At 44.3% G+C, this 17,324-nt stretch overlaps 1 protein-coding gene across 1 annotated transcript in view; it reads left to right on the forward strand.

The window, feature by feature from the left end:
* Positions 1-17,324, forward strand: part of LOC118942829 (leucine-rich repeat-containing G-protein coupled receptor 5A-like) — a 184,363-nt gene that overhangs the window by 58,961 nt on the left and 108,078 nt on the right. Inside the window, exon 2 of the mRNA XM_036956607.1 lies at positions 7,089-7,160. Within this exon, the coding sequence (XP_036812502.1) occupies positions 7,089-7,160 (72 nt within the window). The remainder of the gene's footprint in view (positions 1-7,088; positions 7,161-17,324) is intronic.

Raw genomic sequence — 17,324 nt, forward strand, 5'->3', positions numbered from 1 at the left:
GTAACTCTCAGAGAGAATCAGTCTGTAACTCTCAGAGAGAATCAGTCTGTAACTTTCAGAGAGAATCCGTCTGTAGCTCTAAGAGAGAATCAGTCTGTAGCTCTCAGAGAGAATCAGTCTGTAACTCTCAGAGGGAATCAGTCTGTAACTCTCAGAGGAAATCAGTCTGTAGCTCTCAGAGAGAATCAGTCTGTAGCTCTCAGAGAGAATCAGTCTGTAGCTCTCAGAGGGAATCAGTCTGTAACTCTCAGAGAGAATCAGTCTGTAGCTCTCAGAGAGAATCAGTCTGTAGCTCTCAGAGAGAATCAGTCTGTAGCTCTCAGAGAGAATCAGTCTGTAGCTCTCAGAGAGAATCAGTCTGTAGCTCTCAGAGAGAATCAGTCTGTAGCTCTCAGAGAGAATCAGTCTGTAGCTCTCAGAGGGAATCAGTCTGTAACTCTCAGAGAGAATCAGTCTGTAACTCTCAGAGAGAATCAGTCGGTAACTCTCCTCCTCAGAGAGAATCAGTGTGATACTTTAGACCCTTGGGAAAGACACTGAGTAGCTGTGGCCCCTCCCTCCGCCCCCTTCTGGCCCCTCACTAACACCCCTAGATCTACACACACAAGCATGTACACACACACACAAAAGCGCACACACATACTCACAAACAGGCACCTACACATGCACAAGCACGTACGTACACACACACACACACACACACACACATACACACACGCACACGCACACGCACACACACACACACGCACACATATTTATTTATGAAGTGCCTTTGGAAAGTATTCAAACCCCTGGACATTTTTCACATTGTGTTCCATTACAGCCTTATTCTGAAAGGTATGAAATACTCCCCCCCCCCCCCCCCCCCCCCCTCACCAATCTACACACAATACCCCATAATGACATCACAATAGCCCATAATGACATCACAATAGCCCATAATGACATCACAATACCCCATAATGACATCACAATACCCCATAATGACATCACAATACCTCATGACATCACAATACCCCATAATGAGTAAGCCAAAAAAAGTTGTTAGAAATTCTAGCCAACTTATTACAAATAAAAATCAGAAATACCTTATTTACATAAGTATTCAGACCCTTTGCTATTAGACTCAAAATTGAGCTCAGGTGCATCCTGTTCCCCTGAATCATCCTTGAGATGTTTCTGCAATTTGATTGGAGTCCAACTTGTGGTAAATGTAATTGATTGGACATGATTTGGAAAGGTAAACACCTGTCTATATAAGGTCCCACAGGTGACAGTGCATGTCAGAACAAAAACCAAGTTATAAGGTAGAAAAAATTGTCCGTAGAGCTCCGAGTCAGGATTGTGTCGTGGCACAGATCTGGGGAAGGCAACCAAAAAATGTCTGCAGCATTGAAGGTCCCCAAGAACACAGTGGCCTCCACCATTCTGAAATGGAAGAAGTTTGGAACCATCAAGGCTCTCAATCAGAGGCAGCTGTTTATCATTGTCCCTGATTGAGAACCATATTTAGGTAGCCTGGGTTTCACCGTTGGTTTGTGGGTGTTTGTTTCCTGTGTCAGTGTTTGTTTATATTCACTTGATAGTTTTTGTATTTCATAGTGTTCAGTCTTTTCTATTAAAACACGGACCCTTACCACGCTGCGTGTTGGTCCGATCCCTGCTACTCCTCTTCAGACGAAGAGGAGGAAATCTGCCGTTACACCGAGGCTGTAATCACTGCCAAAGGTGCTTCAACAAAGTATCGAGAAAAGAGTTGAAAACTTTTAAGCAGATGTTATATTTCAGTTAAAAACCTGTTTATGTTTGGTCATTATGGGGTATTGTGATGTCATTATGGGGTATTGTGATGTCATTATGGGGTTTTGTGTGTAGATTGATGAGGGGGGGGGGGAATTTTTTTTAAAGCAATTTTAGTATAAGGCTGTAACGTAACAAAATGTGGAAAAAGTCAAGGGGTCTGAATACTTTCCGAAAACACTATCACTGACATATGACATTTCCACAAGTGCTCAGAACCTTTAGGGTTTTTACATGGAATAGAACACCACTTATAATTAGATTACTGTGATGTGGCTTTGTGTCATGTAATCAATATCCTGCCCCCCAGGCTGGGTTCATATTTCATACAGAAGGCCCATCTCCATTAGTGTTCTGTATTTTGTCATGTTCGATGTTTTGTGTGGATCCCAGGACGGATAGCAGCTGCTTCTTCAACAGCCAATGGGGATCCCAGGACGAATAGCAGCTGCTTCTTCAACAGCTAATGGGGATCCCAATCAAATTAAAAATGAAAAAAATGATCATTAGTTACCATCTGTTGTGGTGTTGTCAAAATAACAACCCCACACGTGTAGTGATGAGAGAGTAGATTGGCTGTGACTTGTACGCTAAGCTACCACTGTAGCTGGAAATCACATGACCTGCCATTTCACTGTGTTCAGACACACACATTTAGATGGTTTGAGTCCCTCTGCCTCGTATGTCTGTCTGTCTACTGTAATACAACAGACCTGACAACCTTCCAACTAAAACAAGCAGGGAAGCTGTAAATCACACTGTGCTGTTGGCCTGGCCCCATACCCAGAGGAGTTTCAGAACCACAATGCTGCACTTCAGCTTCTCAGAGACTATCTAGATAATTAGATGAACACTTCAGCTGCTCTTAGTCTATCTAGATAATTAGATGGACACTTCAGCTTCTCATAGTCTATCTAGATAATTAGATGGACACTTCAGCTTCTCAGAGACTATCTAGATAATTAGATGAACACTTCAGCTGCTCATAGTCTATCTAGATAATTAGATGGACACTTCAGCTTCTCATAGACTATCTAGATAATTAGATGGACACTTCAGCTTCTCAGAGACTATCTAGATAATTAGATGGACACTTCAGCTTCTCAAAGACTATCTAGATAATTAGATGGACACTTCAGCTTCTCAAAGACTATCTAGATAATTAGATGGACACTTCAGCTGCTCATAGTCTATCAAGATAATTAGATGGACACTTCAGCTGCTCATAGTCTATCTAGATAATTAGATGGACACTTCAGCTGCTCATAGACTATCTAGATAATTAGATGGACACTTCAGCTGCTCATAGTCTATCTAGATAATTAGATGGACACTTCAGCTTCTCAGAGACTATCTAGATAATTAGATGGACACTTCAGCTGCTCATAGACTATCTAGATAATTAGATGGACACTTCAGCTTCTCAAAGACTATCTAGATAATTAGATGGACACTTCAGCTTCTCATAGACTATCTAGATAATTAGATGGACACTTCAGCTGCTCATAGTCTATCTAGATAATTAGATGGACACTTCAGCTTCTCAGAGACTATCTAGATAATTAGATGGACACTTCAGCTTCTCAAAGACTATCTAGATAATTAGATGGACACTTCAGCTGCTCATAGTCTATCAAGATAATTAGATGGACACTTCAGCTGCTCATAGTCTATCTAGATAATTAGATGGACACTTCAGCTGCTCATAGACTATCTAGATAATTAGATGGACACTTCAGCTGCTCATAGTCTATCTAGATAATTAGATGGACACTTCAGCTTCTCAGAGACTATCTAGATAATTAGATGGACACTTCAGCTGCTCATAGTCTATCTAGATAATTAGATGGACACTTCAGCTTCTCAGAGACTATCTAGATAATTAGATGGACACTTCAGCTTCTCAGAGACTATCTAGATAATTAGATGGACACTTCAGCTGCTCATAGACTATCTAGATAATTAGATGGACACTTCAGCTTCTCAAAGACTATCTAGATAATTAGATGGACACTTCAGCTTCTCATAGACTATCTAGATAATTAGATGGACACTTCAGCTTCTCATAGACTATCTAGATCATTAGATGGACACTTCAGCTTCTCATAGACTATCTAGATAATTAGATGGACACTTCAGCTTCTCATAGACTATCTAGATAATTAGATGGACACTTCAGCTTCTCATAGACTATCTAGATAATTAGATGGACACTTCAGCTTCTCAAAGACTATCTAGATAATGAGATGGACACTTCAGCTTCTCACAGACTATCTAGATAATTAGATGGACACTTCAGCTTCTCAGAGACTATCTAGATAATTAGATGGACACTTCAGCTTCTCAAAGACTATCTAGATAATTAGATGAACACTTCAGCTTCTCATAGACTATCTAGATAATGAGATGGACACTTCAGCTTCTCAAAGACTATCTAGATAATTAGATGGACACTTCAGCTTCTCATAGACTATCTAGATAATGAGATGGACACTTCAGCTTCTCAAAGACTATCTAGATAATTAGATGGACACTTCAGCTTCTCAAAGACTATCTAGATAATGAGATGGACCAAATCAACTGTTAATGATAGAAAGAGAGTGGTACAACATTTGACTGTGTAACAGTCCATCTGTGGTTGTGGACAGGTAGTTGTGTGTTTATTCCTGACATGGTTGTTGTTGTTGACTCTGTGTAAATTGCAAGCCCAGTTGTGTTGGTTTAGTGAGGAGCTCAGAACCACGTGTGTGTTCCTCCTCTTGGTATTACAGATGCTGTTATTTAGCGATTGTTCAGTCAAGGCCTTTGTCTCTTTGGGAGTTATTTTCTGTTGATTTCCTTGATTTGTTTTCATTGGCGTAGCTGATATACTAGCTGATATACTGTCCTGTCCACCCCTCACTCTGACTAACTCTTATCTAAAGGCCCTGATATACTGTCCTGTCCACCCCTCACTCTGACTAACTCTTATCTAAAGGCCCTGATATACTGTCCTGTCCACCCCTCACTCTGACTAACTCTTATCTAAAGGCCCTGATATACTGTCCTGTCTACCCATTACTCTGACTAACTCTTATCTGAAAACTATTCTGAATCTCATGGTGTATCCCAAATGGCACTCTATAAGGTGCACTACTTTTGACCAGGGCCCATTGGCTCTGGTCTAAAGTAGTGCACTATATAGGGAATAGGGCTCTGGTCTAAAGTAGTGCACTATATAGGGAATAGGGCTCTGGTCTAAAGTAGTGCACTATATAGGGAATAGGGCTCTGGTCTAAAGTAGTGCACTATATAGGGAATAGGGCTCTGGTCTAAAGTAGTGCACTATATAGGGAATAGGGCTCTGGTCTAAAGTAGTGCACTATATAGGGAATTGGGCTCTGGTCTAAAGTAGTGCACTATATAGAGAATAGGGCTCTGGTCTAAAGTAGTGCACTATATAGGGGATAGGGCTATGGTCTAAAGTAGTGCACTATATAGGGAATAGGGCCCTGGTCTAAAGTAGTGCACTATATAGGGAATAGGGAGTCTTTTGGGACAGAGACTTACAACTCCTAGAAGTCTGAAAGACGATGGTTTACAGTTTAGTTCCCACGGCCGTGGAGGCTGCAGGTTAACACACACACACACACACACACACACACACACACACACACACACACACACACACACACACACACACACACACACACACACACACACACACACACACACACACACACACACACTCAGCCACATACACTCAGCCACACACACCCTCAGCCACACACACCCACAGCCTCACACACTCAGCCACACACACACACACACACACACACACACACACACACACACACACACACACACACTCAGCCACACACACCCACAGCCTCACTCACTCAGCCACACACACGGTTGGTCCGAGAGCTGTTTTGTAGCATTGACAGAGGTTTCTGTTAAGACCCCTGTTGGTGTCACTTCACTGCCCTGCTGTACTTAATATGTCCCAAACAACACCCCTATCCCCTTTGTAGTGCACTGCTTTAGACCAGAGTCCTATGGGCCCTAGTGCACTATATATAGGGAATAGGGAGCTGTCCAGGTGCCACTCTATCCCAGGTCCACTGACTGCACAGTGCCCCCCTGTCCTGTCAGGCCAGTCAGTTTTGACCCTCCTCAGTCCCCAGCTTCCTGCCAAGGGAATGTGTTCCCCTCTGTCTTAGTGTCGGATGTGTATGTATCTCATCAAGGTGTTGTGTTGACTCCTCCCCCTTTCTCCTTCCCCTGGCCGTTCCCTTTGAAGGGAATGTGTTCCCCTCTGTCTTAGTGTCGGATGTGTATGTATCTCATCAAGGTGTTGTGTTGACTCCTCCCCCTTTCTCCTTCCCCTGGCCGTTCCCTTTGAAGGGAATGTGTTCCCCTCTGTCTTAGTGTCGGATGTGTATGTATCTCATCAAGGTGTTGTGTTGACTCCTCCCCCTTTCTCCTTCCCCTGGCCGTTCCCTTTGAAGGGAATGTGTTCCCCTCTGTCTTAGTGTCGGATGTGTATGTATCTCATCAAGGTGTTGTGTTGACTCCTCCCCCTTTCTCCTTCCCCTCGCCGCTCCCTTTGATGTGGTGTGAAGTGGAGGGATCGGACTGTACAGTCAGGTGTTTGTTCTGGGGCTTCTGGATGAACTCCACCTGGCTCTGTTGAAATCTGAGATAAGGGGTGGGGGGGGGGGGGGGGGGGGGGGGGCAGATTCAGATTTAGTAGATCGCTGCGCTGAGGAAGGGAAACCTTGGAGATATTGTTAAACCATGTGAACATACTAGGTTACAACATGTAGTACGCTGAGCTGCTGTCATCTCCGGGGCGTGTGTGTGTGTGTGTGTGTGACCTCAGCACAGCACAGCTGTATTCTTGCACTCTTCCAGAAATCCAACACCCACAGAATAAAGACATATAACTGACAGTGGAAAATTTGCTGAAATTATGAGTTGGGGGGAAACGAACGATTAAATTGTCGCATTTTAACAGTTTCACTCAACTTTTGGAGCTTAGTCACATGATGTTTCAGTTCTCAATACATAAACAGAACAGCTGGAAAAGTGTTGTGATCTGTAATGTTAATCTCTCTCTCTCTCTCCTCCCTCTCTCTTCTATCTCTATTTCTGCCTCTCTCTCCCCTTCCCCTCTTTCTCTCTTTCTCTCTCTCTCTCTCTCTCTCTCTCTCTCTCTCTCTCTCTCTCTCTCTCTCTCTCTCTCTCTCTCTCTCTCTCTCTCTCTCTCTCTCTCTCTCTTTCTGCCTCTCCTCTTCTTTCCACAGTGATCTGAGTATGAACAACCTGACCCTGTTGTCCTCCGGTGCCCTCTCCAACCTTCACTTCCTTGAGGAGCTGTGAGTATGACAGCCGCTTCCTAACCAGATAAGAGATACAATAGATCCCCTCTCAGCCTTATCACCGAAGGGAAACTGTCTGTCAAAGCCTTATCGTGGTCTAGCATCGTTCCCATGGCGTTCATGTCAAACAATTACAATAAATCTCACAATCTTGCGATTTACAGTGATTTGTTTTTTGTTAGATTAGAGTAGGACAGTTCTATGTGATGTCAGAAGGCTTGTATGTATGTGTAGTACCTACAGGGTTACACAACTACTGAGAGGAGAGGAGAGGAGAGGAGAGGAGAGGGGAGGGGAGGGGAGGGGAGGGGAGGGGAGGGGAGGGGAGAGGAGAGGAGAGGAGAGGAGAGGAGAGGAGAGGAGAGGAGAGGAGAGGAGAGGAGAGGAGAGGAGAGGGGAGGGGAGGGGAGGGGAGGGGAGAGGAGAGGAGAGGAGAGGAGAGGAGAGGAGAGGAGAGGAGAGGAGAGGAGGGAATGTCCTGTTGCAGCTGGCCTAGAGAGAGGTGATGGTGGGTATGTCCTGTTGCAGCTGGCCTGGATGTCCTTGTAGACATACTGAGGCAACTGACAGGAACTTCCCAACCGGAATCCCCGGTCTCTCAGTTCTCTCTCTAACCCAACCAGCTAAGACAGAGACCCACGAGTGCATTCCAAACGGCCCCCTGTTCCCTATATATTGCACTACTTTGGACCATTCCCTCCCGTTGGGCTCTGGTCAAAAAGTAGTGCACTTTATAGGGAATAGAGGGCCTTTTGGAACACAGCCGCTCTGTACACTGCTGCCACAACGAGCCAGCGAAATGGGCCTGCATCCAGAAACATAAAAAAACAACATTAAAATGTTTTTATTTTCTAAACTCTGTTAAAGAGCTCTGACTTTTGTAGGAGTTGTTAAATGGGGCAAAACTCAGGAAATTAAATCGAGATTGTTCTGGCTCGAGTTCCCGCTTCAAAGACTTATGTGCGGTTCCCTAATGAAAACCTGACGGAACCTTAGAACCCGTCCCTGGAGAAGAGAAGAAGAGCTACTGCATCACAGGGAGGACGTCGAGAGTTGTGTCCCCAATGGTACCTTAAACCCTATCTAGTGTACTTCCTGTACCAGGGCCCAAAGCCCTCTGGTCAAATATATAATATAGTGTTTTATCTCCTTGTGTTGATGTGTATTATCTGTAGCAGTGGTTCCCAACCTATTTGGGTTACTGTGTCACCGAGTGCATTCTGCTTCTGCCCGGAGAACCCCTGAAGTAGCCTGTTATATACAGTGTATATATACTGTATTCTATCCTATTCTACTGTATCTTAGTCTATGCCACTCTGTAGCCTGTTATATACTGTGTATATATACTGTATTCTATCCTATTCTACTGTATCTTAGTCTATGCCACTCTGTAGCCTGTTATATACTGTGTATATATACTGTATTCTATCCTATTCTACTGTATCTTAGTCTATGCCACTCTGTAGCCTGTTATATACTGTGTATATATACTGTATTCTATCCTATTCTACTGTATCTTAGTCTATGCCACGCTGACATTACTCGTCCACATATTTATATATTCTTAAATCCATTCCTTTACTTAGATGTATGTGTATTGGGATACTGTGGGGCAAAAAAAGTATTTAGTCAGCCACCAATTGTACAAGTTCTCCCACTTAAAAAGATGAGAGAGGCCTGTAATTTTCATCACAGGTACACGTCAACTATGACAGACAAAATGAGGAAAAAAAATCCAGAAAATCACATTGTAGGATTTTCTATGAATTGATTTGCAAATTATGGTGGAAAATAAGTATTTGGTCAATAACAAAAGTTGATCTCATTACTGTGTTATATACCCTTTGTTGGCAATGACAGAGGTCAAACGTTTTCTGTAAGTCTTCACCAGGTTTTCACACACTGTTGCTGGTATTTTGGCCCATTCCTCCATGCAGATCTCCTCTAGAGCAGTGATGTTTTGGGGCTGTTGCTGTGCAACACGGACTTTCAACTCCCTCCAAAGATTCTATGGGGTTGAGATCTGGAGACTGGCTAGGCCACTCCAGGACCTTGAAATGCTTCTTACGAAGCCACTCCTTCGTTGCCCGGGCGGTGTGTTTGGGATCATTGTCATGCTGAAAGACCCAGCCACGTTTCATCTTCAATGCCCTTGCTGATGGAAGGAGGTTTTCACTCAAAATCTCACGATACATGGCCCCATTCATTCTTTCCTTTACACGGATCAGTCGTCCTGGTCCCTTTGCAGAAAAACAGCCCCAAAGCATGATGTTTCCACCCCCATGCTTCACAGTAGGTATGGTGTTCTTTGGATGCAACTCAGCATTATTTGTCCTCCAAACACGACGAGTTAAGTTTTTACCAAAAAATTATATTTTGGTTTCATCTGACCATATGGCATTCTCCCAATCTTCTTCTGGATCATCCAAATGCTCTCTAGCAAACTTTAGACGGGCCTGGACATGTACTGGCTTAAGCAGGGGGACACGTCTGGCACTGCAGGATTTGAGTCCCTGGCGGCGTAGTGTGTTACTGATGGTAGGCTTTGTTACTTTGGTCCCAGCTCTCTGCAGGTCATTCACTAGATCCCCTCTGTGTGGTTCTGGGATTTTTGCTCACCGTTCTTGTGATCATTTTGACCCCACGGGGTGAGATCTTGCGTGGAGCCCCAGATCGAGGGAGATTATCAGTGGTCTCTTTCATTTCCTAATAATTGCTCCCACAGTTGATTTCTTCAAACCAAGCTGCTTACCTATTGCAGATTCAGTCTTCCCAGCCTGGTGCAGGTCTACAATTTTGTTTCTGGTGTCCTTTGACAGCTCTTTGGTCTTGGCCATAGTGGAGTTTGGAGTGTGACTGTTTGAGGTTGTGGACAGGTGTCTTTTATACTGATAACAAGTTCAAACAGGTGCCATTAATACAGGTAACGAGTGGAGGACAGAGGAGCCTCTTAAAGAAGAAGTTACAGGTCTGTGAGAGCCAGAAATCTTGCTTGTTTGTAGGTGACCAAATACTTATTTTCCACCATAATTTGCAAATAAATAAATTAAAAATCCTACAATTGGATTTTCTGGATTTTTTTTCTCATTTTGACTGTCATAGTTGAAGTGTACCTATGATGAAAATTACAGGCCTCTCTCATCTTTTTAATAAGTGGGAGAACTTGCACAATTGGTGTCTGACTAAATACTTTTGCCCCACTGTATGTTGTGTAATTTGTTAGATATTACATGTTAGATATTACTACACTATCGGAGCTAGAAACACAAGCTTTTCGCTACACTCGCATTAACATCTGCTGAACACGTGTATGTGACCAATAACATTCAATTTGATTCGTTCTCATTTTACCAGTAGGCTTATGGTGTTATGAGTCTTCTCATGTACCCCCTGTGGACTGGCCAAGTCCCCCCTCCTAGTACCCCTGGTTGGGAACCACTAGTCGATACAGTAGGTAAACCCTCTGCACTAACAGTTACCAAACATGGGATCATTAAAAACCCTAGAGCGTTAGACAGAGATTAGAATTATGGCCCAAACTAATTCCAGGAATGAAATTCATACAGAATAATTTCTGTGCTCATCTTACTAAGAGTCTTGTATTCTCACACAAAACCATAGAAACCCGAGGATGTTGAATGTTTTTGGCAGTTTACCCCAGATTTTTAAGTAATTACCTGGAATTTAGATGATCCCTGGAAACTACCCCACCAACTGGATCATCGCTTACAGTGTTATTATCTAACTCGACACACAGAGTCTACTGTCAGAGTCTACTGGCAGACAGCATCTACTGTCAGACAGCATCTACTGTCAGACAGCATCTACTGTCAGACTGCATCTACTGGCAGACAGCATCTACTGGCAGATAGCATCTACTGTCAGACAACATCTACTGTCAGACAGCATCTACTGTCAGACAGCATCTACTGGCGGCAGACAGCATCTACTGGCGGCAGACAGCATCTACTGGCAGATAGCATCTACTGTAAGACAGCATCTACTGTAAGACAGCATCTACTGTCAGACAGCATCTACTGTCAGACAGACATCATCTACTGTCAGACAGACATCATCTACTGGCAGACAGCATCTACTGGCAGACAGCATCTACTGGCAGACAGCATCTACTGTCAGACAGCATCTACTGTCAAATAGCATCTACTGTCAGACAGCATCTACTGGCAGACAGACATCATCTACTGGCAGACAGCATCTACTGGCAGACAGCATCTACTAGCCCTGCTGTGTTCTACTGTTATTATCTATAACTCAACACACAGCATCTACTGTCAAACAGCATCTACTGGCAGACAGCATCTACTGTCAGACAGTATCTACTGGCAGACAGAATTTACTTGCAGACAGCATCTACTGGCAGACAGCATCTACTGGCAGACAGCATTTACTGGCAGACAGCATCTACTGGCAGACAGACAGCATCTACTGGCCCTGCTGTGTTCTATTTTTATAATCTATAACTCAACACATAGCATCTACTGGCAGTCAGACAGCATCTACTGGCAGTCAGACAGCATCTACTGGCAGACAGACAACATCTACTGGCAGACAGACAGCATCTACTGGCAGACAGACAGCATCTACTGGCAGACAGACAGCATCTACTGGCAGACAGACAGCATCTACTGGCAGACAGACAGCATCTACTGGCAGACAGCATCTACTGGCAGACAGACAGCCCTGCTGTGTTCTACTGTTATTATCTATAACTATTATCTATTCTGAGTCTGGTAACCTGAGCTGAGGCTGGGAGCGTGTGTGTGTGTGCGTGCGTGCGTGCGTGTGTGTGTGTGCGTGTGTGTGTGCGTGCGCGTGTGTGTGTGTGTGTGTGTGTGTGTGTGTGTGACTCCACTGTCTTCCACCACCACTGTTCAGTGTGGAATGCTGGGTATTCAGGGCAGCTGAACGTTCCCAGCCCAGTTAAAAGCAGTAATACCATCTCCCTCTCTAATGCAATAGTTATCAGGAGTGATGACACTGGGCCGTTCTCCAGCAGAGCAGCACAGACATCTAATCAGGACATTGTTACTAAAACAGAGTTGTTTATGGAGCCTCCCCCTAAAGTAGACGCAGCAAGTATGGAAACAATGTCTTCCCTCTGTCAGCTCTGTTAGAGCTCTGTTAGACGTGCCATCTCGCAGGTCACACACCGCAAACACACACTCATCACACACACACACAGACACACACACACACAGACACATGGCAAGTGTATGAGGTGCCAGTGTGGTTAGGGGGAAGCGAGCGGTTGAACGTTCGGAGCGAGTGGTGGCTTGTGGGGGGCGATGTGGTATGGGGGCACAGGATGGCGGGGGGGGGGGGTCCACGAGTGGTGGCTTGTGGGGGCAGGGATGGTATGGGGGAGCTGGTAAGGTTGGAGGGTTGGTATAGGAGGGTGTCACGGGGACTGAGGAGAGTAGAGGATTTCAGGTCGTTACCATACAGCTGTTTTGGAAGCAGGGTAGAGTATAGCAACCCTCTCAGGTTCAGTTACTCCCAGACACACATAACAGTTTGGCTGAGTGTTAGCTCCTCCGCGCCGAGCCCCCTGGACGGACCCACCAGCAATAGGCTACATTAGGCTGCGTCAGCAACGGGACGACACATGAATGAATTGGGTCAACATCTGACTGGTGTACGCAGGCGGGGGGCGTGGCCAGGGGGGCGGGGCCGGCTGTCTGTTCCCTATAGAATGGCCCCTATGGACCCTGGTCAGAAACGGTAGCTGCCAAAATAAAGGAAACACACAAATCAAAATCATTTGTAAAAAATTCCTTAAAGTAGAATTTTTTGGGAGATTGTTAATGTTACTGTCTCCATGACAACAATAAAAAAATACTTAAATACATGTCATTTTGTCCTTGAAACATTACATTTAAATACTGTAGAATTCCATTAATTCCTATGAAGGACTGCTCCTACTGAGGAGTGGCAATATGGCCGACCGGTGACTTCTAAGCCTCTCCTTGGCCAATACATACCAATAACAATCCAGGGTTTATATAGATCATTGTTTATACCCCCTGTTGTCCTTTCAGATCCCTCTATCAAAGTCACTGAGATCTCTTCTTCTAGCCGTGGAAGACAAAATAATGGGCAACTGGGAATGTTTGTATACGTGACCCTAAAAATGATGTGATGTTAATTGCTTAATTAACTCAGGAGTCACACCTATTGTGGAAACACCTTGCTTTCAATATACAATACTTTGTGTCCGTGATTTACTCAAGTGTTTCCTTTATTTTGCCAGTTACCTGGAGGGCACACTGGTCAAAAATAGGTGAGGAGAGGGGGTGAGGAGAGGGGGAGGAGAGGGGGTGAGGAGAGGGGGTGAGGGGAGGGTTGAGGAGATGGGGTGGGGAGAGGGGGTGAGGGGAGGGGGGAGGAGAGGGGGGAGGGGAGGGGAGGGGGAGGAGAGCGGGTGAGGGGAGGAGAGGGGTGAGGAGCAGGCATTAGGGAGAGGTGAACAGTGTCTGGTTTCTCCCCTCTCTCTCGGGGCATAGTGAAACACTGTCACATGTCACAGAGAGGGTAGTAGTGGTTGTAAGTAGTAGAGTACCAGGAATAGTTAGATTAGGTATTCAGTAATCAGAGCTCTCTCTCTCTGTCTCTCTCTCTATGTCTCACTCTGTCTCTCTCTCTATGTCTCACTCTCTGTCTCTCTCTATGTCTCACTCTGTCTCTGTCTCTCTCTCTCTCTATGTCTTTCTCTCTGTCTCACTCTCTGTCTCTCTCTCAATGTCTCACTCTCTGTCTCTCTCTATGTCTCTCCCTCTGTCTCTCTCTCGCTGTCTGTCTCTCTCTCTCTCTCTCTCTCTCTCTCTCACTCTCTGTCTCTCTCTCTGTCTCACTCTGTCTCTCTCTCTGTCTCTCTCTCTCTCTCTCTGTCTCTCTCTCTCTCTCTCTCTCTCTCTCTCTCTCTCTCTCTCTCTCTCTTTATCTCTCTCTCTCTCTCTGTGTCTCTCTCTCTGTCTCTCTCTCTCTCTCTGTCTCTCTCTATGTCTCTCTCTCTCGCTCTCTCTCTCTCTGTCTCACTCTATGTCTCTCTCTCTCTCTCTCTCTGTCTCTCTCGCAATTCAATTCAATTCAGGGGGCTTTATTGGCAGGGGAAACATGTGTTAACACTGCCAAAGCAAGTGAGGTAGATAATATACAAAAGTGAAATAAACAATAAAAATGAACAGTAAACATTACACATACAGACGTTTCAAAACAATAAAGACATTACAAATGTCATATTATATATATACAGTGTTGTAACAATGTACAAATGGTTAAAGGACACAAGGGAAAATAAATAAGCAAAAATATGGGTTGTATTTACAATGGTGTTTGTTCTTCACTGGTTGCCCTTTTCTTGTGGCAACAGGTTACAAACCTTGCTGCTGTGATGGCACACTGTGGAATTTCACCCAGTAGATATGGGACAAATTGGGTTTGTTTTCAATTTCTTTGTGGATCTGTGTAATCTGAGGGAAATATGTGTCTCTAATATGGTCATACATTGGACAGGAGGTTAGGAAGTGCAGCTCAGTTTCCACCTCATTTTGTGGGCAGTGAGCACATAGCCTGTCTTCTCTTGAGAACCATGTCTACCTACGGCGGCCTTTCTCAATAGCAAGGCTATGCTCACTGAGTCTGTACACAGCGAAAGCTTTCCTTAAGTTTGGGTCAGTCACAGTGGTCAGGTATTGTGCCACTGTGTACTCTCTGTTTAGGGCCAAATAGCATTCTAGTTTGCTCTGTTTTTTTGTTAATTCTTTCCAATGTGTAAAGTAATTATATTTTTGTTTTCTCATGATTTGGTTGTGTCTAATTGTGTTGATGTCCTGGGGCTCTGTAGGGTGTGTTTGTGTTTGTGAACAGAGCCCCAGGACCAGCTTGCTTAGGGGACTCTTCTCCAGGTTCATCTCTCTGTAGGTGATGGCTTTGTTATGGAAGGTTTGGGAATTGCTTCCTTTTAGGTGGTTGTAGAATTTAACGGCTCTTTTCTGGATTTTGATAATTAGTGGGTATCGGCCTAATTCTGCTCTGCATGCATTATTTGGTGTTTTACGTTGTACACAGAAGATATTTTTGCAGAATTCTGCATGCAGAGACTCAATTTGGTGTTTGTCCCATTTTGTGAAGTCTTGGTTGGTTAGCGGACCCCAGACCTCACAACCATAAAGGGCAATGGGCTCTATGACTGATTCAAGTATTTTTAGCCAAATCCTAATTGAAATGTTGAATTTGATGTTCCTATTGATGGCATAGAATGCCCTTCTTGCCTTGTCAAGTATTTGATACACTGCCGATTCATCAGGTTTTCCTACTTACAAAGCATGTAGAGGGCTGTAATTTTTATCATATGTACACTTCAACTGTGAGAGACGGAATCTAAAATCAAAAATCCAGAAAATCACATTGTATGATTTTTAAGTCATTCATTTGCATTTTATTGCATGACATAAGTATTTGATACATCAGAAAAGCAGAACTTAATATTTGGTACAGAAACCTTTGTTTGCAATTACAGAGATCATACGTTTTCTGTAGTTTTTGACCAGGTTTGCACACACTACAGCAGGGATTTTTGCCAACTCCTCCATACATACCTTCTCCAGATCCTTCAGGTTTTGGGGCTGTCGCTGGGCAATACAGACTTTCAGCTCCCTCCATAGATTTTCTATTGGGTTCAGGTCTGGAGACTGGCTAGGCCACTCCAGGACCTTGAGATGCTTCTTACGGAGCCACTCCTTAGTTGCCCTGGCTGTGTGTTTTGGGTCATGCTGGAAGACCCAGCCACCACCCATCCTCAATGCTCTTACTGAGGGAAGGAGGTTGTTGGCCAAGATTTTGCGATACATGGCCCCATCCATCCTCCCCTCAATACGGTGCAGTCGTCCTGTACCCTTTGCAGACAAGCATCCCCAAAGAATGATGTTTCCACCTCCATGCTTCACGGTTGGGATGGTGTTCATGGAGTTGTACTCATCCTTCTTCTTCCTCCAAACACGGCGAGTGGAGTTTATACCAAAAAGCTCTATTTTTGTCTCCTCAGACCACATGACCTGCTCCCATTCCTCCTCTCCTCATCCAGATGGTCATTGGCAAACTTCAGACGGGCCTGGACATGCGCTGGCTTGAGCAGGGGGACCTTGCGTGCGCTGCAGGATTTTAATCCATGACGGCGTAGTGTGTTACTAATGGTTTTCTTTGAGACTGTGGTCCCAGCTCTCTTCAGGTCATTGACCAGGTCCTGCCGTGTAGTTCTGGGCTGATCCCTCACCTTCCTCATGATCACTGATGCCCCACAAGGTGAGATCTTGCATGGAGCCCCAGACCGAGGGTGATTGACCGTCATCTTGAACTTCTTCCATTTTCTAATAATTGCGCCAACAGTTGGTGCCTTCTCACCAAGCTGCTTGCCTATTGTCCTGTAGCCCATCCCAGCCTTGTGCAGGTCTACAATTTTTAACCCAGATGTCCTTACACAGCTCTCTGGTCATTGTTGAGAGGTTGGAGTCTGTTTGATTGAGTGTGTGGACAGGTGTCTTTTATACAGGTAACTAGTTCAAACTGGTGCAGTTAATACAGGAGTGAGTGGAGTGGAGTGGAGAACAGGAGGGCTTCTTAAAGAAAAACTAACAGGTCTGTGAGAGCCGGAATTCTTACTGGTTGGTAGGTGATCAAATATTTATGTCATGCAATAAAATGCAAATTAATGACTTAATCATACAATGTGATTTTCTGGACTTTTTTAAAATTTAGATTCCATTTCTCACAGTTGAAGTGTAACCTATGATAAAAATGACAGACCTCTACATGCTTTGTAAGTAGGAAAACCTGCAAAATCGGCAGTGTATCAAATACTTGTTCTCCCCACTGTATGTTGAATAGGGTGGGGCTTAAGCTGCATCCCTGTCTCACCCCACGGCCCAGAGGGAAGAAATGTGTGTGTTTTTTGCCAGTTTTAACCACACACTTGTTGTTTGTGTACATAGTTTTTATAATGTCGTATGTTTTACCCCCAACACCACTTTCCATCAGTTTGTATAGCAGACCCTCATACCAAATTGAGTCTAAGTTTTTTTTTAAATCAACAAAGCATGAGAAGACTTTGCCTTTGTTTTGGTTTGTTTGGTTGTCAATTAGGGT

Source organism: Oncorhynchus mykiss, chromosome 21, assembly GCF_013265735.2.
Source record: "Oncorhynchus mykiss isolate Arlee chromosome 21, USDA_OmykA_1.1, whole genome shotgun sequence".
Taxonomy (NCBI): Eukaryota; Metazoa; Chordata; class Actinopteri; order Salmoniformes; family Salmonidae; genus Oncorhynchus; species Oncorhynchus mykiss.